The 24,707-nt window shown below is 44.5% G+C and overlaps 1 protein-coding gene across 2 annotated transcripts; it reads left to right on the top strand.

The window, feature by feature from the left end:
• Positions 1-222: 222 nt before the first annotated feature.
• DBNDD1 (dysbindin domain containing 1) lies at positions 223-11,761 on the top strand. 2 transcript variants are annotated; one of them, XM_075281975.1, is made up of 4 exons: positions 223-517; positions 7,872-8,019; positions 8,674-8,814; positions 10,491-11,761. In XM_075281975.1, exons 1-4 carry the CDS (start codon positions 419-421, stop codon positions 10,646-10,648), a joined length of 546 nt encoding a protein of 181 aa, XP_075138076.1. In that variant the 5' UTR covers positions 223-418; the 3' UTR covers positions 10,649-11,761. The 2 variants fall into 2 exon arrangements, with proteins under 2 accessions (XP_075138076.1, XP_075138077.1); XM_075281976.1 differs by having other exon boundaries at positions 227-517; positions 7,867-8,019.
• The last annotated feature ends 12,946 nt before the right edge of the window (positions 11,762-24,707 follow it).

Here is a 24,707-nt window from a genome sequence, read left to right as displayed (position 1 = left end):
TTTTTCATTAAAGTACAATCTGGGGACATATGATTGCTGCTGATCTTTGTAGTGTGGGGGGAGAGTGCAGATACTTTGTATGCTTGTGCTCCTTGTACTAGTGTCAGGTATTCTAGCCGCAAAGACCTGCAGCATCTGATGAGATGGAGTTGACATCCCCAGCCTACCTCACCAGTCTGGGCTCCCTGCCAGTGTCTCCTACATTACACACACAGCAGACACACGCATGCACACACACACCCAGCTCTGACACCCTGAGACACATCTCCTCAGCCCTCCCCTTACTGCTTCTCACTCCCTCTGTCTGCTCATTTGCAATGCAAGGCTCACTTATCACTGAGGTTCTCAGCTTGGGGATGTGTGTCTGTGCTGCAGATCTCTCAGCCTGCTGCTTGCTGCAGGGAGGAGGCTGTATCTGATGCTGCCCTATGCCCCATCTCTTCCTGCTCAGCTGAAGGAGGGTGGAACCCCTGATTCAGTATCTGGATGGAGCCCCAGCAAGGGCCTGCTCCCTCAGGTGAGTGACTGACAGGCTACGTGGACAAGAACTAGGGCTAGTCTGCAAACTGACATGATGGTTGAGTCTTTGGGCTGGTAAAGTAGGGAGTTGGAGGTGGGATGCTTGCAGTGTGTGGACAGTACCGCATTGCACTGCTGGTATGAATGCACAGGGCATCACAGGGTGGTACTGGTATGTGCACCAGGGTGTCTATAGATGTGCACTAGATGTATCACTATTGTTCTTCCTTCACATAGTAATTGTAGCAAGATATACAATTCTACAACCTGAGGCTTTGGAAGGATTTACGAGTATTAGTATTGTAACAAAGTTTACAGTAAAAGCCCACAAGTACCAGAATGCTGCAGACATTCTCTAAAAACCACAATTTAGGATACAATGCTAGTATGGGGGGATGGGAATCTGAGAATGCTGAGTATTTGTTTTATAGTAGCAGGAGGACAGCTGCAGAAAAATGTAATAGAGTAGTGAGATTAGGAGACAGTCACATACACAGGGAGGGTGACACTAGACACAAGGTCTCCCCTCCCCACCGCTTACTTTGAGTTTCCAAAGCTGTAAAGCCATTGCTGTAATCCCTAGAGCAGAGCCTGCTGGACAGCAGTAGAGCTGGGGTAGCAATATGGGGGGAGAGCAGAGTTGGGGTGCAATTTAGGCTGATAATGAAGACCCTCCCTTTCATAGATGTGACAATAAAAATATATGAAAAGTGGCATAAAAGGAAGTTAAGTTTAAAAATTGTGACACATGATAAATTCATTGCATGTTTTTTGGGCATCTTGGCCATTCTGTCAATCAAGGTTTTCTGTTTGTGAGTCTTTTATTTTGTGTTTTGTGTGTTTCTGTTTTTATGGGGGTTTTTTGTTCTATTTTGTGCTTTGAATTGCGTATTTGTTTTCTGTTTTTTTGCATTTCTGTTTTTATGGGGTAGGGGTTTGTATTTTGTTAGAATTTTTATTTAAAATTAATTTTTTTTGTGAGGTTGTTTTTTATTTCACTTTGTATTTTGGTGTGTTTTTTTCACTCACCATATTTTGAACCTTAAATGCACTTCCTATCCCCAGCTTTTCATATGCTAAATGTTAGGACTTAGTAAAGCTTGCCAGTCCCTATCACAATAACAGAGGAAGCTTCATTATAAAGAAGGCTCTGTCTGGTGATGCCAGTGGTAACACAGTGTGTCTGGAGAGTCACGTGGCATTTCATCCAAGTGTCATCGCCCTATGGGGAAAGCATCACTGCAACTATAATTCACAGTAACAAGCTGTGCCCACTGCAGCATCATTGCAAGTCACTGGATTTAAGGAAGACTATTGATCATGGAATTTGGGGTGGACTGTACTAAAACAATGAGGGAGTTATGTATGGTGCTAAATACAAAGAGAGAACTTTAGCTTGCAAGTATAGGGTTCAATCTTCAAGTCTGTAGGATGCATTGTATATTGTAAGTAGTGACATATAGCTTCCTTTCTCATTGATGGAGAGGTACTAGTCTGTTATTTCCTGTAAGGAACATCCACATGACGCATGGACATTCTACAAATTCCGGGGACACGTTTAGCCCTCTCCCCATCTCTTTATTCTGTGCATAGACCTTTCCTCTAGAGACTTCCAAGATCCCACTGGAATTTGTTTAACTACATGTTTATTTCCCACGTTTAACTATTTATATTCCGGATATTTCCATAGTGACTGTGATACTTTTTATTGAGGCAGCAGATGTTCTTCATAGGCTGATATAACTGGAGCTACATGTGGTCCAAAATTTACATTCAATCCATTAAGAACTCCGAACCAAAGATCTAGTTCGCCTTCTGCTGTTAAACTCTAATCTGTGTCATAAATAGACTGTAAGGGCTCCCAAGTACAACCACATTTTCTTGGCACTATGGCGTTTTATAGGAACCACCAGACTTTTTAGGGGGTCTGTATAAGTTGTCTTTTCCACAGAAATCAGGATGGTAGGGAAGCCTGAGTTATTATAGTGATTGCATTGAGCAAGCTCTAGACAACATGAAAGTCTGGTGTGCTGATATTTATTGTATAAGGATAGGGAAAATTACAGTTAAATTATAGGCCTCTGATGCCTGTGCAAAGTTTGTCTGATTTTTCCTATTGAGAGCCAACTTCCTGCAAAATATGAACCCTGAAATGGCATTGTACGGCTGCATTTGTATTGGCCACAGTTTATAGTGTGAGGAAGTTCAAGACAGGGACACAAAATATGCAGCAAACTGGTTTATTTAGAGAAAAACATGAAAATAAATAAGCCTTGACTTCAGGCACAAAATAAGCAAAACAAAATACAGCCTTAACTTCAAGCAAAAACAAAATAAAATCCTGCTCGTCTGAGCGACTAACTAAACAGAAATGTTAACCTAACTATATGTGTGGCTTACTACCTGCCACACGAACAAAACAAGCGCTACTTTGTCTCACTGGACTCAGGGTTACAGGACAGACCTAACACCTCCTTTCACTCCTTGGATCTGCATCGGAGTGCAGAATCTGCAGACTTTTTCTGGCCCACTATTGTGCCAAGGATCTACACCTGGAGCTGAGGCCTACTTAAGACCCGCACTGGACCGTACATAAGTTAATAACCTGGGGGAGATATAGTGGGATTACAGCACTCTGCCTGTCACCTTCTCACAATAGGTACAAGACAGTAAATGGATAAGTCATTATAAACTATTGTACTGAGCACTTCATCTCATATGGCATTCTGCTGCATGAGCTCTAAGCCCTACAAATGTGACATATATTCTTACACTAGACCAGTGATGGCGAACCTATGGCACGCGTGCCAGAGAGGGCACGCAGAGCCCTCCATGCTGGCACGCGTGCGGTCGCCCGGATCGCTCACCAACAGGGAATCCGGTACAGGATTCCCCGTTGATGAGCGATCACTGCCTTCAGTTGTATGTGCAAATGCACATACAGCTGGAAGCTGTCAGGGTAGGCCGCGGATCGCGCGACCGCGGCCTACACTGGCTGCAGAGTTTGACCTCTGCCCCAACGCGGGCGCGATGACGTCATCAGCACCGCCAGTGACAAGAAGGTGGATGCCGGCGGCTCTTCAGGGGTGAGTATGAGAGTGGCTCACTGTGTATATGATGTTGGGGGGAGCGCTTATAATACTTGGTGGGGTGTATGATACTGGGGGGGAGTGTATAATACTGGGGGGGCTTATAATACTGGGTGGGGTGTATAATACTGGGGGGAGTGTATAATACTGAGGGGGCTTATAATACTGGGGGGAGTGTATAATACTGGGGGGGCTTATAATACTGGGGGGTGTACTAAAGAGCATATAATACTGGGGGTGCGTACTAAAGAGCATATAATACTGGGGGGGGGGGGCTATTTATAAGCACACAATACTGTGTGTGGATGCCACTGTGGAGCATATAATCCTGTGGGGGGGGGACACCTACTGCGGAGCATATAACACTGGGGGGCTACTGTGGTACTGTGGAGAATATAATATTGTGTGGTGGGCCCACTGCAGAGCATATAATACTGTCTGGGGTCCCCTCACTATTTATATCACACAGTATCTGTTTTATAGCAGACGTGATATTAGTACAGGATGTAAGAATATTACACGGTAACTATAAAACAGATCCTGTGCGATGTAAATAGTGAAAATTAATTGTTCAAAGTACCAAATGCCGAGACCTTTACATTTCAGTACAACGTTGTTTGTATTATTGAAAGCTCTGTAAAGCCCCACATGACTGTAATTTTTGGTCAGTAACTGTCCGCAATTGTGGATCTGCATAGTATTAAGTCTATATTGTCGTGTTGGCACTCCGTGAAAATTTTGTGGGTTTTGGGTTGCAGTTTGGGCACTCGGTCTCTAAAAGGTTCGCCATTACTGCACTAGACCATAGGGATGTGTTGTACAACAGACCAAGCACATGCATTGGTGTAAAATTCTATATAAGGTTATAGGTTTACCTCTGGTAGTGCTGCAGGGACCTTGAACACTTTCTGCTAGGGTTCCCCACAGATTACAACTGATTGCTGGGGGTCTTGGGTGGGGCACTATTTAGGGATAGAGAACAAATGACCTTTTGCATGCAAAGTTTGGACTTGTAGACTTGTTGTTCAAAAAATATGTTGTTCAAAATAAATTTGATACATTTTCTTACCATTATTATGTGGCGCTCACACTTGCGTCTTGACCTATCTGCTGTGATTCCTCCTAAATCCCAGGAAAAACTGCTTGGGGACGGCTTGCTGGTCGTCAGTTTTAAAACCCATTCATTTCAATGGGTTTTTTAAGCAAATTGCTGGTGTCCATATGCAGCCTCTCTGCCGTGAAACCGTTTTTTGCACGGACACAAAGTCTGTTTTTGTGTCGGTGCAAAAAAATGGATTCACAGTGGAGAGGATGCATACGGACACCGACGGTTTGCTTTAAAAACCCATTGAAATTAATGGAATTTTACACTGACCATCGGCATCCCCAAGCAGTTTTTCTTGGGATTTAAGCAGATAGTCTAAATCAAGGCGTAAGTGTGGTCAAGGTGTAAGTGTGAACGCCACATTACGGGGAATTCTTGCTGTACTTAGCGCTGAAACAGTCCTAATTTTTTAAATGCTTTCATATAAACTTTGTGAGATATCCCTTGTGGGATCTCTGTCCTCAGGAATTATGTGCGATATTTTCATGAAGCCATGGCCTAGATGTATTCTTAAGGCTGTGTTTACACAGCAAGAGCACACATGTAGCCCTAGGCAGCCATTCACCCAGCAGACGCTAAAGAGTGCCCTTTTCACCAGCTGGCCTCTAATGGAGCAGTATGTGCTGGCATACATTTTTTTCTTACTGTATAGGGAAGTAAAGCAGACTGCACTTTCTTATACTGTGTTTTTCTGCAAAAAGTGTAGACAAGACACCAAGGGAATAAGACATAAAGTACTACAGTCACCTACATGAACAAAGTCTCAGGGTTTGTCGATACAGATGAGTTAACTTGTGAAAAGTTCCAGGAGAAAGGCAATGTTTCTAGTGGTTTTGTGCTATGTGCTCTTATAGCATTTACTGGGGGATTAAATAATGTAACAACTAAACGTCTAACAACTAAATATACTGAATTAAAGACGCTTGAGGAATATCTATTGTGAGTCAAAACCCACGGATTTTCAAGTTTAAAAAAATTGACATAAAATATAAACTCAAACTAGTTATTTCCCTTGTATTTCAGAGGATAAAAATACAGTCAATTAATGAGTTTCCTGTGTCACAATGTTAACGCCTTGAACTGCTTTGATGATGTCCAGCACTGTAAAATATGCTAGAGATACCCAGAAGTGCACATTGAGAAAGTAAATGGCAAGAAATAAGCGAGAATATATAGATATACGCTGACGAGCAAAAGGGTAACAATGTCTTGAATTTTTGACTTTCACTACAGCTTTGAACATGAATGTACCAACATTTTATAGAGAATCATCCTGGCTATCTCATACATAAATTTCACTTGGAACTATTTAGCATATGATTAGTTATGCAGATTCTTGTCATGTAATTGCATTGTTACTGCTTTGTTCCTAAACATTGAAATTAAATTTAACTTTTTATTATTTTGTAAATCCACCTTTGGCTTTCATCACTGCCTGAATCCTTCTGGGCATACTCTCAATCAGCTTCAAGGATGTCTCAACCGAAATCTAATCCCAGGTCTCTTCTAAGCATTCCCAATGTTGGTGCATTCTGGTCAACTCACTTGGGTACAAATGCAGCTTCTTTTTTTTTTTCAACTGTACCCACAAGTGTTTTATTGGCTTGAGGTCTTGGGGGACCAATCCAACACTTCTACGTCATTATCAATTAACCATTTCCTCGCCAATCTCGACATATGCTTTGGGTCATTGCCCTGCTGGAACACTATGTCGTCCTTTTCATACCTATATTAGTGTACAAAGTAACTTGTCTTGTAGGATACTCACATATAGCTCAGCATTGAGACCACCTTCGATCCTGGTGGCCTTTGGCTGTGAAACAAACCCATATCATCAGGCTTCTTCCACCAAATTTGACAGTTCCTTCAATTTCCCGATCTGTTAGCCTTCTTTTCCTTTGTTTCTTCCAGACCCATTTGCACCCACCAGAGCCCAGTCTATTGACTTTTATCTCATCACTCCAAATTACCCATTTCCAATCTTCTACTGTCCACTTTTCAAACTTTTTCTTGTAAACTTGAGCTAATGCTCCTTATGACGATATTGAAGTCATAAGTCACCTTTTTTTGGGCCACCATTCCAGATTTGTGTAACGTGCGTCGCTTACATGGATATCTATAATCTCACTATTACAAAGCATACAAGCCACCTCCATGGTCGTTTTTGTCGTGCCAGAACTGATAGACCTTGTGATGAACTCTTGGCTTTTGAATGGATACACGGACTTAATTTTCCATTCTTCCAACTGTCATGGTACTCACATGATACAGTTTGCCAATTTTCTTGGCCAAAGACCACGATCAAAGATCTGGATGATTATGTTTCTCCTTTTTTGGGAAATGTTCTTCATGGTTGATCCTCAGTTTGAACCAGTGACCTTTTGCTTGAGAATCATCCTAATAGCACTAAGCTATTAGGGAATGTGAGAACAGGTTGTAATTTATAGTATACAAGAAGAAAAAGATCTTTCCACCACCAGGAGCAAAACAGCAACAATGCAGTTACATGACAAAAATCTGCATAACTAATAATATGCTAAATAGCTGCAAGTCAAATTTAAGTATGAGATAGCCAAGATGGTTGTCTATAAAATGATAGTAGTCTCACGTTCCAAGCTTTAGTGGATGGTGAGATATGGAGCCTGAAAGTCAAAAGCTCAAAACATTGTTACCCTTTTGCTCATCAGTGTAGTGTTTCCCGCTATCTCTAGCATGAAATATCTAGATCACTGGTCATCGATTTGTAAATCTCACATGGCCATAGGTTAGCTACAGTGCTTTACTATATGATGGTGACCATGTTCATACGTGATCTTGTAGAACCCCTAGTAGCGCTGGTCACTGTCAGGATTCATGGCAGTGGCAAAGCTAAAATGGGTCTGACCCATCTTCAGTGGCCAGTCATTCTGGGCACCATTTATAAGGCTCCAGGTACCATCAGTAATCAGATTATCACATACTGTATTACAGACACTGACATTCAATAATTGCTTATTCCATTGTAGAACATGGGGACCACTGGTAGTATTTATACATCTCCTGCTGATGTTTGCTGTCATCCATCTCTAGGCTATATCATTAAATTTCATGGGCCTATGTGTAAGTCAGAACCAATGAAGTAGGAATTATTCCTGCATTGTGTTTCCTGTGCAGAGCAGACCAGAGAAGCAGAGAGTGAGGTTGGCACTCACCCGAGTGCTCCTGCCGAGGTGACTGTAGAAGCACCTCAACAACCCCTGGTTGCTGAAGAGGAAACGGGAGTCCTGGCGCCTACGTCAGGCCTACTGCAAGTCACAGAAAGAAGACGTAAGTATCTCTAGCACAATTTTCTACCGCTGTACCACAACAAACATGTAATATGATTGGAGGACTCTATATGCATTTTTTATAATCCTGTAATGTGACAACATGTAACCCAACCTTTTCATGGTCTTCCACTTGTGCTAGAGATGATCTCTTCACCCTCTGCAACATCTTTCTAAGATGTCAGGTGGAATATGATGAATACTTTCAATGTAAATTTCCAACGTAAGTGTGGAAAAACAGACTTAGACGTGTACGTGACCCCATTGAAATCGATGGTCCGTGAGTAGTCCGAGTCTAGTCCATTAGACTGGAACTGTATATACTGTAAGTAGCTACATTTGAGCGATACTTGGTCATCTTAATAGAGCCTAAGGTCCTGTTCTCACGGCCTATATTTACCATTTCTTTTATCCTCCAGGAACCATGGAAGATAACAAAAAAGAACTGATGTCAGTCCATGTGTTCATGGTGTACAGTCCAAGTCTATTCAGGCTCAGACTGCACTACAGACCAATCAGACCCCCATACTTGGACAACGTCTGAATAAATTCTAATCCCTATCTGTATGAGAGTCAGACATAGTATTGTCATTTTTTGTGACTTCCTTACAAACCTGACATATTACACAAAATGGCCTGAATTGTCTCTTTGTAGAACCACTCAGCAGCGTCTCCTCTCTTGAAGTGCACTTTGATCTCCTGGATCTGACAGAACTCACAGATATGTCTGATCAGGAACTGGCTGAAGTGTTTGCTGACTCGGATGATGAAAATCCACACAATGAGCCCCCTCCAGGTATGTAATGAGGATTACATTGAATCTCCTATTTTGCTGAGTGAAAACATGCAAAGAAAAATTTCAAGAGTTTTGTTTTTTGGTTGCAGACAACCTTTCTCAGCCCATCAAAAATCAGAAAAAAGTGACCCAGAAAGCCACAATCCAGTACTGGTTCCCTTCATAACCATGTTCTTCTTCTCGGGAAGTTATCTCACATCCATTGGTCACATGGCAATGCTACAGCTTAGTCCCATTAAACTGGTTGTGCCGTTATGGACATATATCCGCTATCCATAGGACAAGGAATAAGGGTTTGATTGCTGTGGGCCAGACTCCTGGGTGGGGAACTGAATAGGGACTGAAAGTCCCCCAAAAGCTTCCTTGTGAATGGAGCACCAGTTCACTTGCGTGACAGGTGCTCCATTCACTTCTATGGGCTATGGGCTCTACCAGAGATTACAGTCCCAGCTGCGCCATAGCATATTGGACACTTATCCTCTTTTCTGTGAATAGGGGATAAGTAACCATGATAGCACAATCCTCTAAAATGAATAAGACTGAGCTGCAGCATGGCCATATGTAATGTCACTTCCTGAGAAGAAGACAATCACATTTTCTAATCCTAAACAAACCCTTTAAGCTATATTGCTTTACCAATCTTGCTTCAATTGTCAGGTATTGCTGAATGCGTATCCTCTTGTTACTTAGCTTCTTACTTAGGGTTCAGACCACCTCTGATATCTAGTGGCCTCAGTCCTTGTTTATCTTCCTTGTGATTGGCAGCGAATGGGACTTTCTGTCAGCTCTGCAAAGTGTTTACAGATACTGAGCCCTGATATAGTATAGAATGTTGCTTGATGAGTGCCTCTGTTATCTCTGTATGTAAATCCAGAGATAACAGTACAAGCAGGCTGAACCTGTACATCCACAGACTAACCTCGGCCACTAATATCACACTGAAACCAAGAAGTGGAGGGGAGAGGCGAGCAGGTAAAACCCTGAAATGAGGCAATCCCTTTCATTTGCATCTGAAGGATCCCCCTAGGAAGGTTTTGTGGTACTTGCAGCTTATTCAACAGTCAAATAGACTCAAAAGTGTACAGTATATAGTTGTTACGTCTGCCCACACAACATCCAACCCTCAATAAAATGTTTTACCATGCGTTGCACTTGATGCGGTCTTTTTTTTTCTTTCATGTGGCAAATGTCTGCTACACTTTAAATAAGTTTTTCGGCATGAGAAAAATATGGATGTTTTTTTTTTCCAAAAAAGTGCCAATTTTATCCACGGGTTGTATTGTTTTGAAGTGAATAGAGCAGAGCTGCCATATCACAACCTTTGGACAATTGTGATCTGTATTAAGAAGACAGTAGCCATGTTTTCTAATTCTGTACAAGCTCTTTGTTCAGAAACAGGGGTGGTAAGAGAATAGGAATCTATGAGATTGAGCAGACTAAGATTAATGACCACTATTCCAGACCAGCCGACACGCCGCATATAACCCAGGGCTAATCAGCTTTTCATTAAACCATTCCAGTTGGAGTGTGAGCGTGTGCTGAATGTCTAAGGTGTTACATCAGCTCTCAGCAGCAAACCATGACCTTGTTCTACAAAGAGGACAGTGATCAGAGACATTAAAGATATCACGGTTGTAACCAGTAATTTTTCTCTGATATCCCCTTTTTATATACAGGTCTGCAGTTACCTCCACTCCCTAGAGCCGGGTATCTTCGTTCTCCATCTTGGACCCGGTCAAGAGCTGAAAGGGAAAAGAAACATCTAAGTGACTCAGAGCTGCAAGGAGGACTGCTGGACACGTTCCTCGCTGCAGAGAGATCCAAAGAGAACTAACAATAAGAAAGCCTTTAGCTCACCGAAGTTGGTTCCTGCTGCCCTCTTATCATCCATATCAGGGATTGGACCACAGAAAGTGCCAAGGCCATAGCTCTCAAATTTGCATTAACCACAGAGACTCAAATGGGGCCATCTCAGTACTACTACTACTACTACTACTACTACTACTACTACTAGTACTACTAGTCTCTGGGATGATAGATAGGGCTTGCTCAGCGTGTGCAGCTCAGTAGAGGTCCAGGGCAGGGACTTATTTATAGTAGAAACCTGTAAGTAGTGGACCTTGGATGAACATCATCTACTCCTACAAGTGCAAGTAACACAAGACAGAAGATAAACTGGAGACTTGTTAGAGCTACAGACTGTACTAAGACACCATAACACTACCAGCTGTAGAATGAATATACCGTAGTACATCAATAGATAAGTTGGAGAGCCCCAGTACAGTAGCCATGACAGACTGCCAATCATCTCATATAGAAGATCTACCTGGTGCTTGAAGATACAAGGGTATAATAGAAATAAGAAGCAGCAACCCTGCCCTTAGTAATTTAGTATTGTGTCTTGAACAGTTACCAGCACATGTTAATTGGTTGCCTAGAAGAACCCAGAGGACAAGCCCCTCCATGAATGTAGGACCGCATGAAGAACTGGATGAACATCATCAACTCTCCATAAGCAGAGAGGACATTTTGGGACAGACTCCGATTAACATGACTTCTTTCATAAGCACAGAATTTCCCCTGCCGCCTTAAAATACACCTCCATCCACCACTCCTTAAAATACCTTTCCGGGGAGGCTGTGTGCCACGAACTTGCCACCTAACCTTTACTGTGGAGCACTTTGATGGGGAGTTGCAGTGCACAAGCCTATTTATCAGTTAGTCGTTCCATTGTCTTGCAAAAGCAGCATTACAACGTGTGTTTCGGTGACCACTTTTGTTTTGTTATTATGGTGACACTTTTGCACTTTATGATGATGTGGCTGCACCCCACAGCATTGGGATTTAGCCCCTGCGAGGGCTTTTTGGCACTTAAAAGGTTTGTCATAATAGTTACAAATGGTTTTGTTGCTTGCAACATGGCACATTAAAATCTTCCTGAACCACATGATTTTGTAAAATGCATTGCTAAGTCTTCTGATTGTCCGCCGCAAAATACCATGGTGGTACGGCAGTCTTATAAACAGGGACTTTTGCATTTAAGAAGTTTATGAATATTTATAGGATATTCCATGAATTGCCATCTTATTAATGTAGGTCCCACCTCCAGAGACCCTGTTCCTTGGCCTTGAGAATGGAGAAAAAGATTCAAATGCAGGGATTGAGATGACCAAAATAGTCACCAGTGGCACAAGGAACTTGCAGATCACGCCAAGACTTTTTAATCTTGTTGCCATATACGATTAGTCCTATGGCCACCTTAAGAAAAAAATAGCTTCACCTAGTAAACATTACTAGCGGTGTGACTGCTAGGTGAAGACAGCAGGATCGGTGAGGGAATCCCTTGCCACATAGCCTGAGGGGCCAGCTTCTACCTGCACTGCCCAACTTCTCCAGAGGAGGGACATCAGTGAGCACTACTTTGAGTTATATACTTAAAGGGATCCTATCACTCAAACACAATTTTTTCTAGGTAGCCTTAAGAAAGGCTATTCGTCTCCTACCTTTCGTCGTCTTCTCCACACCGCCGTTCGCCTACAATCCAGGGTTTTCTCGGTATGCAAATTTGCTCTCTCACAGCACTGGAGGCAGGCCCCAGCGCTCAAACAGCATTGGGAGTATCCACAATACTGCGAGAGAACCCTTTCCAGCGCCGTCTCCATCTTTGTCAGCAGCGTCCTCTTCAGCCTCTTCTTCCAGCGGTGGCTTGTAACTTCTAGGCCTTGGGCCTTGGACAGAGCAGACTGCGCATGCCCACAGACCCCGAGAAAATGGCTGCTTACAATACTGTGCAAGGTGCCATTTCCTGGTGGCCTGTGGGCATGTGCAGTCTGCTCTGCCTAAGGCCCAAGGCGTAGAAGTTACAAGCCACCTCTAAAAGAAGAGGCTGAAGAGGACGCTGCTGACGAAGATGGAGGTGGCACTGGAGAGAGTTCTCTCGCAGCATTAGGGACGCCCCCAGTGCTGCAAGAGAGCTAATTTGCATACTGAGAAATACTGGGATTGTAGGCGAACTGCGGCGCGGAGAAGACGATGAAAGGTAGAAGACGAATAGCCTTTCTTAAGGCTATTCCAGCCTGGTACCTAGAAAAAATTGTGTCTGAGTGATAGGATCCCTTTAAACTCTTAGATGTCTGGTCAGATGTGACTAGGGCATCCGAAAGGTTAGTTTACTTTGATTTCTCTGAACTAAACAGCTCCAGCATTGTAAGAATGCAGGAGCTGTTCAGTTGCTATGGCAGCCCGAAGCCTTATGAAGGTTCCAAGCCTTACAATGGAGCCCAGGCAATGGCAGGGCTAAATAGTCATACAGCTATTTTATTATAATACTGCAATTCATGGCATAAGCAATCTGAAGATTGCTGGTTCAAGCCACCTAGGGGACAAAAAAATTAATTAAAAAATAGATAAAAACATATTAGGCCTTATTGACACAAACAAAAAAGAACTATTAAACAGTGCATACATGTCTATTTTTAGAATACATTGGGGGAAGTATATTAAAAGTGTCTTAGCCTCAGGCTCCACATTGTAGAAACTCAACTTTTTTTGTTGCATATTTTGTAGGAGTTTTTTGAGCCAAAGCCAAGAGTGGCTACAAATAGAATGGGAAATATATAGGAAGTTCCTATACTTCTATATTCTGCTCAATCAACTTGGCTTTGGCTCAGAAAAACTGCAACAAAATCTGCAACAAAAAAAGCTGCGTTACCACAACGTGGGGTCTTAGCCTTAGGCGAACACGCCTGTTTTCAGGATCGGTGAGGCCCCCACCAAATCAGCTATTTATCCTCAATCGTATGAACAGAATATGAACATTCTCTGTGGCATAACTCCTTTATGTTCTGATTGAAATCAGTGGGCTGGTCATATGGAGTGGACGTGCCAGAGATACAGAGACTATCCTTATAGTCACTCTGGGTTATATAGTACCAAGTGGGGGAGCCCCCTCTAGTCCATTACTATAGATAAGGCAGACAACCCCCATAAAAACACTATTTAGAAATTTCCCACCTAACCTGTCACCAAAGCACCCCCTGACATGGCTGTGATTTCTGCACATGCAGTAATAAGCTGTCTTTCTGCAGAAGACACCATATTTCTTCAGCAGCAGCTTCCACCCCATGTAGCTGTTTCTTAAGTAGATTGGCACGTTCTGATCCAAATTTAGCTACCTTCTGCTTTCGTAGATTAAAATATCCAGGTCACTACTTCTCGTGGGGAACTGTATTAGGAACATCATATCTTGCAGATCTTAGATACAAAGCAGAATCATGTCGGTAGCAATAGAATGTAAAGTTCCTTCAAGATGTTACATTACAAACTGCAAGATCCTTGAGATCTGTAAAATTACTTGGGATCCATTACTCATTGAGAACGAAAGATTGTGAATGACAATCTGTTTTCCCTTAGCCCAAACAGCAGCACAACTGGGGTAATCCTGCCCCTATGAGCTGTTAGGACAGGTGGAATATTTAATTACCTAACAGCAATCAACCCCTATAAGAGGTCAGAGGACCAACTCCCCTTTGTGTTAGTAGCAAGTAAAAAGTTTTAGACATCTATTTAACAGGAGTAATATGACATAGTACAAACAAATAGTACAAATACAGCATAGGGAGGGAGCCTTGTGCTGCTGTTTGGGCTAAGGGAAAACAGATTGTCATTCACAATCTTTCGTTCCCCCTACGCCCAACAGCAGCACAACTGGGGATTTAGCAAGTATCACTTTACCCTAGGGCGGGTGATCCTGGCAAGCTGATGCCAATACTGAATGTCCAAATGCTGTGGACTCCCTTGTTCGCCACTCAAGTCTATAATGTTTGGCGAAAGTTAGCTGAGAACTCCAAGAAGCCGCTGCACATATCTGTTCCAAGGAAAGAAAACGTCTCTCGGCCCATGATGTCGCCACTGCTCGGGTGGCATGGGCACGGATAAGGTCTGGTACCGGGAGGTCCTGAGCACGTAGGGAGCAGATAATGGCTTCTCTAATCCATCTTGATAGAGTTGGTTTGGATGCTTTGGTCCCCTTGGTGTGGCCAAACACATTGATCAGCAAATTCTCCGACTTCCGAAAGGACGCAGTCCGCTCAAGATAAATCTGCAACGCTCTCACCAAGTCCAACTTGTGCATCCTTTCTTCCCACTCAGAGGTGGGAGAGGGGAAAAACGCTGGTAAGACGATTGCCTGGTTAATGTTCTGAGGTGTGGGTACCTTTGGCAAGAATCCTGGGACGAACCTTAGTTGCACTCTGTCTGGAAAGAAGGTTATAAATGGCTCAGAAGCCGCTAGGGCTTGTAGCTCACCGACCCTCTTGGCGGAGGTTATTGCCAACAGGAAAGTTATCTTGTATGCTAGGTACTTCAAATCCACTTCAGCTAGGGGCTCGAAGGGGGGCGCACAGAGCCCCTGCAGAACTGCGGCCAGGTCCCAGCTCGGGACCGGAGACTGCACCTGAGGACGAAGTCTACTAGCCCCTCTTAGAAATTGTTTAATCAGAGGATCTAGTGCTAGCCGGGTCTCCAGGAGAGCGGACAGAGCTGAGACTTGGACTTTCAAGGTAGCAGGTGCTAGCCCCTTCTCCAGGCCGTCTTGTAGGAACTCCAAGACTGCATTCCTATCAGGGTCGCGCTGGTTACTCGAACACCAGTTCTGAAAGATTCGGGTGACCCTCCGGTAGCTCTGGTTAGTTGACTCCGCTCTTGAGTGCGCCAAAGTTCTTAGCACTCCCTGGGATAATCCTCTTTTGCCAGCTAAAGGCTGGCTACCCTCCAGGCAGTGAGGTTGCATCTGTTCAGGCCTTGATAGGGCCGACTGTTCCGGATTACCAGAGTTTACACTGGTGGAAGCCTCCAGGTGTTCCTCCGTCTCATGAGAGTGAAGACGGTGAACCATGCCCTTTCTAACCAGAATGGCGAGCTCCTTGCCAAGCTCTGGTTCTGCCTGCGTTTTGTCAATACCTTCCGAATCCTCAGTTGATGAGGGTAGACGCACTTCCGTCTGAACCTCCCCGGTATTGACAGGGCATACAGCGCCGGAGGATTGTCTTCCCGAACTGGGGAGCAACGTTCCTCTATTGCGGCGCTGTTTGAGGTGGCCATCAGATCCACCTCGGGGAGACCTCATCCTTTGGTAGGAAAGTGGAGAGCACCCTGGTCGGGGGATGACCTGGCTAAGGTCATCCACATTCTGGTGAGTCAGTCCCGCAGACTGTAACCTGGAATCTGAACCGCTGGCCGCTGGGAGATTCATAGATCCGAATAGATGAGGATCCTGGCGTCTGGTAACGTGGAGAGGGCTCTCATCTTCCGTCTGGAATGACCGTAATTGGCTATGATCAGGCTGTCCGTCCTGGTCCTTTACGCCCGAAACTGTACAGTCCATGTCAGAAGCTTCACTTGAGCTCTGGTAATCTCTCGCCAGCTGGGTAAGCGCGTTCTCTTCAGGTAACGCCAGGTGCTCTGTACCAGGGTCTCCCCCAGATGAGCTCCCCTGGACAGGGAGGCATCTGTGGTCAACAGGGTCTAGGTAAACCTGACCGAGGACCTGCCATCGCGAAGATGGGTCTGCCGGGCCAATCATGGCTGGGCACTGATGGTTCACTGGATAGGCTTTTTTAGTCCCTAGGGACAGCGATTCCGGACTCGCAGCTTCTTGACATAGAGAAGGTGCCTCCAGGTAGGAGAGTCCCTGGTGAATCCCCGGAACTGGATTAGATTTGATGGAATCGTAAAAAATCCTAACGGGTCTTCCTTGATCCTGGCTTAGAGAAGCCCTCTGTCCCATTAAAGGGCTCCCCAGCCTTACTAGGGGGCTGGGGGAAGACCCGTGGATACTACTCCCCTGGAAATAGGGGGTCTGAAGTTCTGCCGTCTGGGAGGGTGGAAATTTGAGGACAAGATTTTCCATCTGGGTGTTCGTCCCTTTGATCTAAGGTCCTGGGCCGAGCTATGAGAGAACCTGCGAGTATACCTGGCCTGAAGGTCCCTTAAGGAAACCGCATCCCGTGGCGGGAGCAGTCTAGGTCGAAGATGAACCTGAGTCCTTTGCCCAGGATTCTGGAAACCAAGAAGTCTAGAGAGAGATCCTTCTGGACGGGTATTCAAAGATGAAGTTGTTTGGGGCCCTAAAAAGGGCAAGATGTTCTCTCGGCCGGTGGAGCCTTGATGTAGCAAATGACCCTGGGACCTTTGCGTCGGGGCCCTAGATGGACGGGCCCGATTTCTCCCAGGATGGCAGACCACTGATGGGTCAGGGATCCTTCTTACGATCGCGGAAAGTGCCGCGTCCTCTACCTCTGCCCTGGGGAGTGGAGCGTCCACGCCCCCTGAAGCCTCTGGTGGAGGATCCTCGGCCCCGAAAGGCAGTTCTTCTCCTTTCAGGTGGCTGCGGCAGATTTTTGGTTTTAGTGTCCGCCAGATCCTCCATGATTTTGTCCAGGGCTTTACCAAAAAGCCTACCTGGCTCAAAGGGCAGGGTACAAATCCCTAGTCTGGAGGCGTTGTCCACCCTCCATGGTTTAACCCACAACGGTCGCCTGGCCACAGTGGTGAGGGCCATAGATTTGGAGGCGAGTTTTAGTTGCGACCTGGAGGATTCAGCCAAGTGGTCCACCAGTAAATTAATATCGGTCATAGCCGATAGGAGGTCGTCCCGGTGGACCCCCGTGTCTATGTCCCTAGCAAGGGAAGATAGTTCGGCCTGTAGGGCAGAGACCACCTCATTAGCCGATATGGCCACGGAGGCCTGTGACGAGGCGACAGAGTATGCCCGCCTCAGGGACCCCTCTACGCGGCGGTCCAACGGGTCCTGCAGGCTTGAGCCGTCCTCGGCTGGCAGGACTGTCCAGCGGGATAGTTTGGCAACTGCCACGTCAACTTTAGGCGGTGGTCCCCAGACACCCTGCTGGGACTCTGACATAGGGAAGAGTGCCCTGAATCTAGCGGAAGGTGTAAATTCTTTCTCGGGTCGCTTCCACTCGCCCTCCATTACCTGGACCAGGTCAGTATTAGCCTTAAAGGACTTAGCCCTCCTGCTTGGCCCTTCCCCTGCCTCCCGATCACATGATCTGAGGACTCTGAAAAGTCTGCCCATCTTGTCGAGGGGAAACACCTCCTTCTCCACCTCCACAGGGTCCTCCTCAGAGGACTCAACCTCCCCGATGTGAAGCCTCTCAAGAGGCGGGAGGGAGGGCTCCGAAGCCTCCAGCCGGGGCCTCTTGGCGAGGTGGGAAATGGTCTCGTCCACCTTTCTCATGGACTGGGAAACAAAGTCCTTAACCCAGGAGACCATCTCTCTGATCGGGGTAGCCTCAGAGGGAGGCGCTCTGCATCCCTGGCAGTACCTGTATTCACAGGCATCAGGGAGGGGAATTTTACATTGGGCACAAGACAAATGTCTCCTCTTGGCCGTGGTCTTCCTCCGAGGGAGGGTCGAGGATGATGAGGAGGACATACTAAAGGGAGGAAGGAAAGAGACAAGAACCCAAGGAGCACTATATAAAAAATCCGGACCACAGTTACAGCCCCAGCCCACTCTCCCCTCCACCAACCTTGATAGCACGAACTAGCAGTTCCAGCTCTTGAGCTTTGAATCCTGAGGCAGCAATGCTTCAGAAGTACCTGTAACCGGAGCGACAGGTACCATCTTGTGGTGGAGGGGGGTTTAAATAGGCTGGCTGGGGGAGGGACAGTGGGCGGAGCCACGCCCCCGCCACCTGGGTCCGAGCTACTTCCTCCTATTAGCCTTAAAGTTATTCACCAGCAGTGGCTTACCTGCTGATCTTCACTGTCATCCGACAGCCGCGGCATGTAACTCTGGCCGCACGGTCTGCGCATGCGTGGTTTCCCCGGAAACGGTCCCTGGCTCGGGCGGAACCCGGGAACAAAAAAAAACTAGTTCCCAGGCCCTGCCGGCCGACGAAAGTTCCTACCTGCCGGCACCTGCAGTATCCGACGTCCGCGATGCCGCCGCACACGCTCCAGCGGGGACCCGGACCGGAGCAGGGGGAGAGACTCATCCGGACCACGCAGCAAGGTAAAAAACTTAGGGGGGGGAGAGGGGACCCCTGTAAGAGGCCAGAGCACCTCTCCCCCATCCACCTGTCCTGTCCCACAGGACAGAAAAAAACACAAAGGGGAGTTGGTCCTCTGACCTCTTATAGGGGTTGATTGCTGTTAGGTAATTAAATATTCCACCTGTCCTAACAGCTCATAGGGGCAGGATTACCCCAGTTGTGCTGCTGTTTGGGCGTAGGGGGAAAGGAATTATACCATGTAAGCAATTGAAAACACTTAAATAGAAAGAGGGAAAGAAATCAGCAAATTTACATGATAAGCCATGACTATAACACCACCCATTTGTACTTCTGTATGGTATAATGCCCTCCTTATGTTATCATGATCCCTTATGGCCCCCACCATATTTGCCAACTTTCCCAGAATGCTCCCAACATAAGAGGTGACCCCCTGGACTACAGAAAGAGCCGGCAAATGTTCCAGGCCTGATATAATGTTCTGCATCCACCAGACTCTCTGTCACTGTATATGTGATGTGGACATGTTATGGGCTAGTCATATCCAAAAAAAAAGGCCTTGACTAGCACATTTGCTAACTGTGTCATAAATAGGAATGTGGCCACCCTCGAAATGTTCTCAGTGGGCAAAGCATGCTGTTCTCCCATATTCTGTGTACCTGTCAGCAAATCATGGCAATTATGACCCCTTCCCCATACAATATAATGTCAACTTTGTGGACGAACACAGTAATATGCCCCCCCCCAAAAAATCACTTTGCCATTTTTCCTCTCCAGTCTCTACAGTGGTTTGGAGCAGCAGACTTGATGTAGTGACATCACTACATTGTGCATACTAAGAGTCCTGACATATGTCCTTCTGCCTGGGACAACAGCTGGAATCCAGGATGGTTAGGGGTATAGTAACCAATAACTGCAGCAATTGTAGTGTCCATGGGAGGATCTGCCCAGCCCATGAACATTACATTGTAGTCACATGAAATGGCCACTCACCAGCCAATCTGCGTAGACTCATTGCACTTTTTTTTTTTTAACAAATAATTCCGCTGTAGATTCCACTGAAAATCGGCGCAGAGAAAAGGCCTGCACTAAGCACTTTTTTTAAATTATTATTTGGTTTCAGTAAAAAATGGCAGAAACCCACTGGACCCCATTGTAGTCTATGGGGTCCATGGATAACTGCTGTTTTAGCAGGGACCTGAACTATTGAGAAGCCAGCGCAAGTGTGAACCTAGCCTGAGCTCTGTCCAGAAAACACAATTGGTGTGGTCTGTGTTTACCAAACTCGGCTGTGTGAATGGAAGTCACTGCACTATAGTGTGTTATGACGCAGTCAGCTTCCCAGACACTGGATCACTACAGTATTCAGTCAGTAGCTATCTGGAAGCTGACGGCATCATGACTCACTATGATGCAGTGAGTTTCATTCACATGTGGTCCAGTCCAGAATACACTGTATTTCCTGGACAGGACTTGGTCATGTGAATTTGCCCATAAAGTTGATTTTTCATATGAACGATCCCATCCTTGATTGGAAGGCGACATATCTAATGTATATGGTTAGCTTTACTTCCCCATATCTACAGACACCCTACATGGTAAAAAAAAAATAAAATAAAAATCAGTTCACTACATAAAGCTGAATTCCCTTCCCATTTCATTCTCTAGTGAAAGGGATTGTGGGAGGATAGGATAAGAAAGCTAAATAATAAGTTTTTCTGTAGGTCTTTCTGTGTTCAGCATTAGGGTAATTGCATAGCATAGGCTCCAATTGCTGTGGCACAGAAGTTCTTCTCATCTCTTCTGGGCATCATCTGAATTGAGTAATCTTGAAGCTAATGATTTTTCGGCTGATGTGGGACTTGTTGGCAGGTCTCTCACGTATTCCTCTTCTCCCTTGGCAGTTACTTATTTTTCAGATGAAGTTATTACCTTGCAGAGTTTATTGCTGAACCATTCTCAGTCCTGATTCTTTCACAATACAAGTGGGATTAAGGTCTTTATAATATACACTATATATATATATATATATATATATATATATATATATATATTTATTTTATAATGTATATATATTTATTTTTCATTACTATGTATTTGGCATTGGTATATACTGCAGCACTGTACATATAATGCAGTCACAGGAGTTCCATTCTAGATCTGGGCTCCCAGAAGACATAAGCTACTATTGCCCAGGGGTTTTTACTGCTCAGACACTCCCTCCTCCTCCTCTGTTCTCTTTGTTTGCAGCTCTCATCTGCCTGGCCTGCCAACCAGAAGAAATTCAGCAGTCCAGAGTTGATATCTATTGCCATAGGGAGTGGCAAATAAGTAGCTGTCAGACTCCTCAGGATCCACAAAGGATTAGACATGTCTAAATGCAACCCAATCATTGTGTTCCTCAGCAGACATTGAGATCCTGTAATACTGCTCACATGAGATCAGAGGGAACATGGGATAGGGGCGAGTCCCCTTTAATGCAGGTGCACACATACTTGCTGAAGGTGTTTTGTTACATAAGATTATCCCAGATATAGTCCATACTGGTGGCCATTAAACAACCAAGTAAAAAGACTGTTACATTTATCCATCTGGGGTCGGATAATGGAATAAATTGTTATAAGCACAGCAGTAAATTATTAAAACCAAACTGGACTGAGAGTGAGGAAAAAATGAAGGACAAAGGGAATGAAGTAGAATAATGAGAAAAAATGGGGAGGGGGAGCAGGGAAACGTTGATTCGGGCAGCGACGGAGAAAGAAAGAAAAGAGGGAAGGGATGGGAAGCAGTGGCAGGAAGGGAGGAAACAAACAGAACCCAGACTAGAAGGAAGAAAGAGAAGAAGGATAGACTTACAGGAGAAGTAAATGAAGAAAGAGGACAAGAGGGCCCAGGGTGAGATATAAGGAGCAACAACAGAGAAAAGGAGGGAGAGAGTTACCAGGAGATGGAGAGAGGCCAGCAAAAAAGGAGAGAGAGAAGTTGGCTTAACAGTGACAGGAGGAGAGACAGAGGGAGGGAAGTGAAATAGGGGATAGAAAAGAAAGAGGGGGAAATGAGTTCAATGGGTTCTGTGTAATGCGCGTTGAAATCAATGGGTTATAAAGCCTCCCATTGATTTCAATGTGTTACATGCGTTAAACGGAATCCATTGAAGTCAATGGGATTCTGTTTTGCAGTGCTGATTCTTACGCGAGTTATCGTGCCAGAATCAGTGCCGCATTACTCCATGTGAATCTCCCCCCCCTAACAGATCCTGAGATATGGGGCTCCAAAGAGGAACAACCCTTCAGACTGCACAGAGTTGATAAATCATCATCATCTGTGCATTTACTGTATGTGACCCCTGTATCTGTGCATAACCATACTTGATACAGTTTCTCAAAAGATATTAATAATAATTCATTTTTCATTTGAGTTCCCCCTTAAAAAAAGGGGCTATAATATAGTTTAGTTGCCCTTTAAGCACCAGCAGAGGTTAATAACTTATGAGACTTACATAACACTGAACCCACATCCAATCTGTAGATTTAGTTAAGCCATAAAATAGAATGTCAGGATGGTTAATTGGGTAGCAGGATGTTGGGAGGTAATTGTTCGTCTGCTGGCAGCTCACACCAGGCCAAGATGCTTGATTTCTGAGAATATCTGAAGCCAGCGTGTATATTAAGGTGTCACATGTGCAATTCCATTACCCCTGATCGTGACGCATTTCATCACAGAAGCCCTGCAGGGAATATGAAGTTGCGTCAGTCTGACCTTTCTTGCCTGCAGCAAAAATGATGTTAGTTATATAAATTAAAAGTCTAGGGTGTGAAGAGGCCGATGGCAAATCACATATAAAAACAGGGATTGAAATATAGAAATTTAACCCTTGCAAAACCCACAGCAGAGGAGTCTATCCCTTATGTGATGATCATTAACATTCATGTGTAATTCTCGTTTGTTTCCCCATTCTCAGCTAAGTCACTGTTGGATAATGGAGCTTTTATTGATCTGAGGCTTGTGCTGGCTCGAGTCAGCGCTTTCACTTGTTAAAAGGAATAAGCATAAGGTCTGAACTCCTGGCATTTTCAGAAAATGAGTGCCCACTGGAAATGTACTTCTTTATGGTTTCCCTGTTGCTTATATAGAGCCAGAATATTTTGCTGTGTTATATAGAGATTAGAAACTATAAATAAAGTTCTTGATGTACATATTATAATATATAGCAAACGGCAAGATGTACACAGCAGTAGTTTCAGGGAAGGGTGTGATGGTTCAGAAAATAGAATGCCATATGCATGGCTCCAGATGGCATCACACATATAACATGGCTTAGGGCACAGTTCTGTACTGTCTTGATACTATTAGCTAGATAAGTGCTGTACATCCTAAATTGTACGTTAGTCATTTTACATGCAAGCTTGACGCTTCTGGAACCCAAAAACAATATCCATACAATGTCTCCAATCATTGTGAAATTGCGAGCACTGGGACCCTTTTGTGACAGAGGGGTCCTTCCATCTCACAGGAACTGATAAATAACCTATATACAGACCTATGAGGAATAGCAGCCCACATTTACTAATGTTGTCCATTACACAGCATAAATGTAAACACCTTTAGTTGTTATCTCATGATTTTCAATACCATTACTATGCTGCCAACACTCAAATATATCTCTCTGGACCAGACATTATCTCTCTGTGGTCCAGAGTCCCAGAGTGTCAAGCAGCCGTAGCCTCCTGCTTTCTCAAACTGAACATGGAGAAATCGGAGTTCATCATCTTCACCCCACCTGGCACGGCTCCTCTACCTGACCCATCTATCACAGTTAATGGAGACAAGCTTACCCCTGTCCCACATGTCCATTGCCTTGGGATAACCTTGGACTCTGATCTATCTTTCAAGTCACACAAAAACAAAAAAACTCTCAACACCTCCTGCCGCCTCCAACTCAAGAATATCCATCAAATCCGCTCCTTCCTCACCCCTCATAATCTCCCACTTAGATCACTTTAACACCTTTCCTCTCCTCTACCAATTTCTTCACTGGCTACTCGTTGCCCAGCGAATAGAGTGCAAAATACTAATGCTATCCTCAAGCCATCCACAACCTCTATATATCTCTGACCTAATCTCCCGATATCTGCTCACAACCTACATAACCTCCAATCCTCCAAAGACCTCCAACTCCGCTCTCCACACAACAGTCTCCAAGATTTCTCTCATGTATCCCCAATACTCTGGAACTCCTTACCAAGACACATAAGACTGACCCCCACAATCACAGGCTTCAAGAAGGCCCTGAAGACTCACCTATTCAGGAAGGCCTACAACCCCCAATAACACTGTCACCACATCCCCATCTTAACAGCCTCTCCCCTCACCTGTCTCTATCCCTCTTACCTCACAGATTGTAAGCCCTTGTAGGCAGGGCCCTCTACCCCACTGTGCTAGTCGGTCTTTGTTAGTATTATATTTATTTTGTATATTTTGTGTACCGTATGTAAACCCTCAAATGTATAGCATTATGGAAGTAATATAACAATGTACAGCACTATGGAATTAATATAATAATCTACGGCACCAAAGAATTAATGGTGTTCTATATGTAAATTAATAATAATAATGTAAGTCACAAAATGTGCAAAATTCACCACAATTGTTTATACTGTGTGACAGATTTGAGGAATTTTGCTATATAATAAAAGAATAGATTTAAAACTCAAAAACTTATATTTAATATAGATTATCTGATTTTAGGCGAAAGAGGTGTTTAATGCATAAGACCTGTTGTATATCTAATATGCCTCATGTTTGAGGATATACTTGCACACAGTAGAATTTTTGCATACATTTCTGTGCATGAAAATC

This window comes from Leptodactylus fuscus, chromosome 7 (assembly GCF_031893055.1).
Source record: "Leptodactylus fuscus isolate aLepFus1 chromosome 7, aLepFus1.hap2, whole genome shotgun sequence".
Taxonomy (NCBI): Eukaryota; Metazoa; Chordata; class Amphibia; order Anura; family Leptodactylidae; genus Leptodactylus; species Leptodactylus fuscus.
This window is presented reverse-complemented; position numbering and strand designations above follow the sequence as displayed.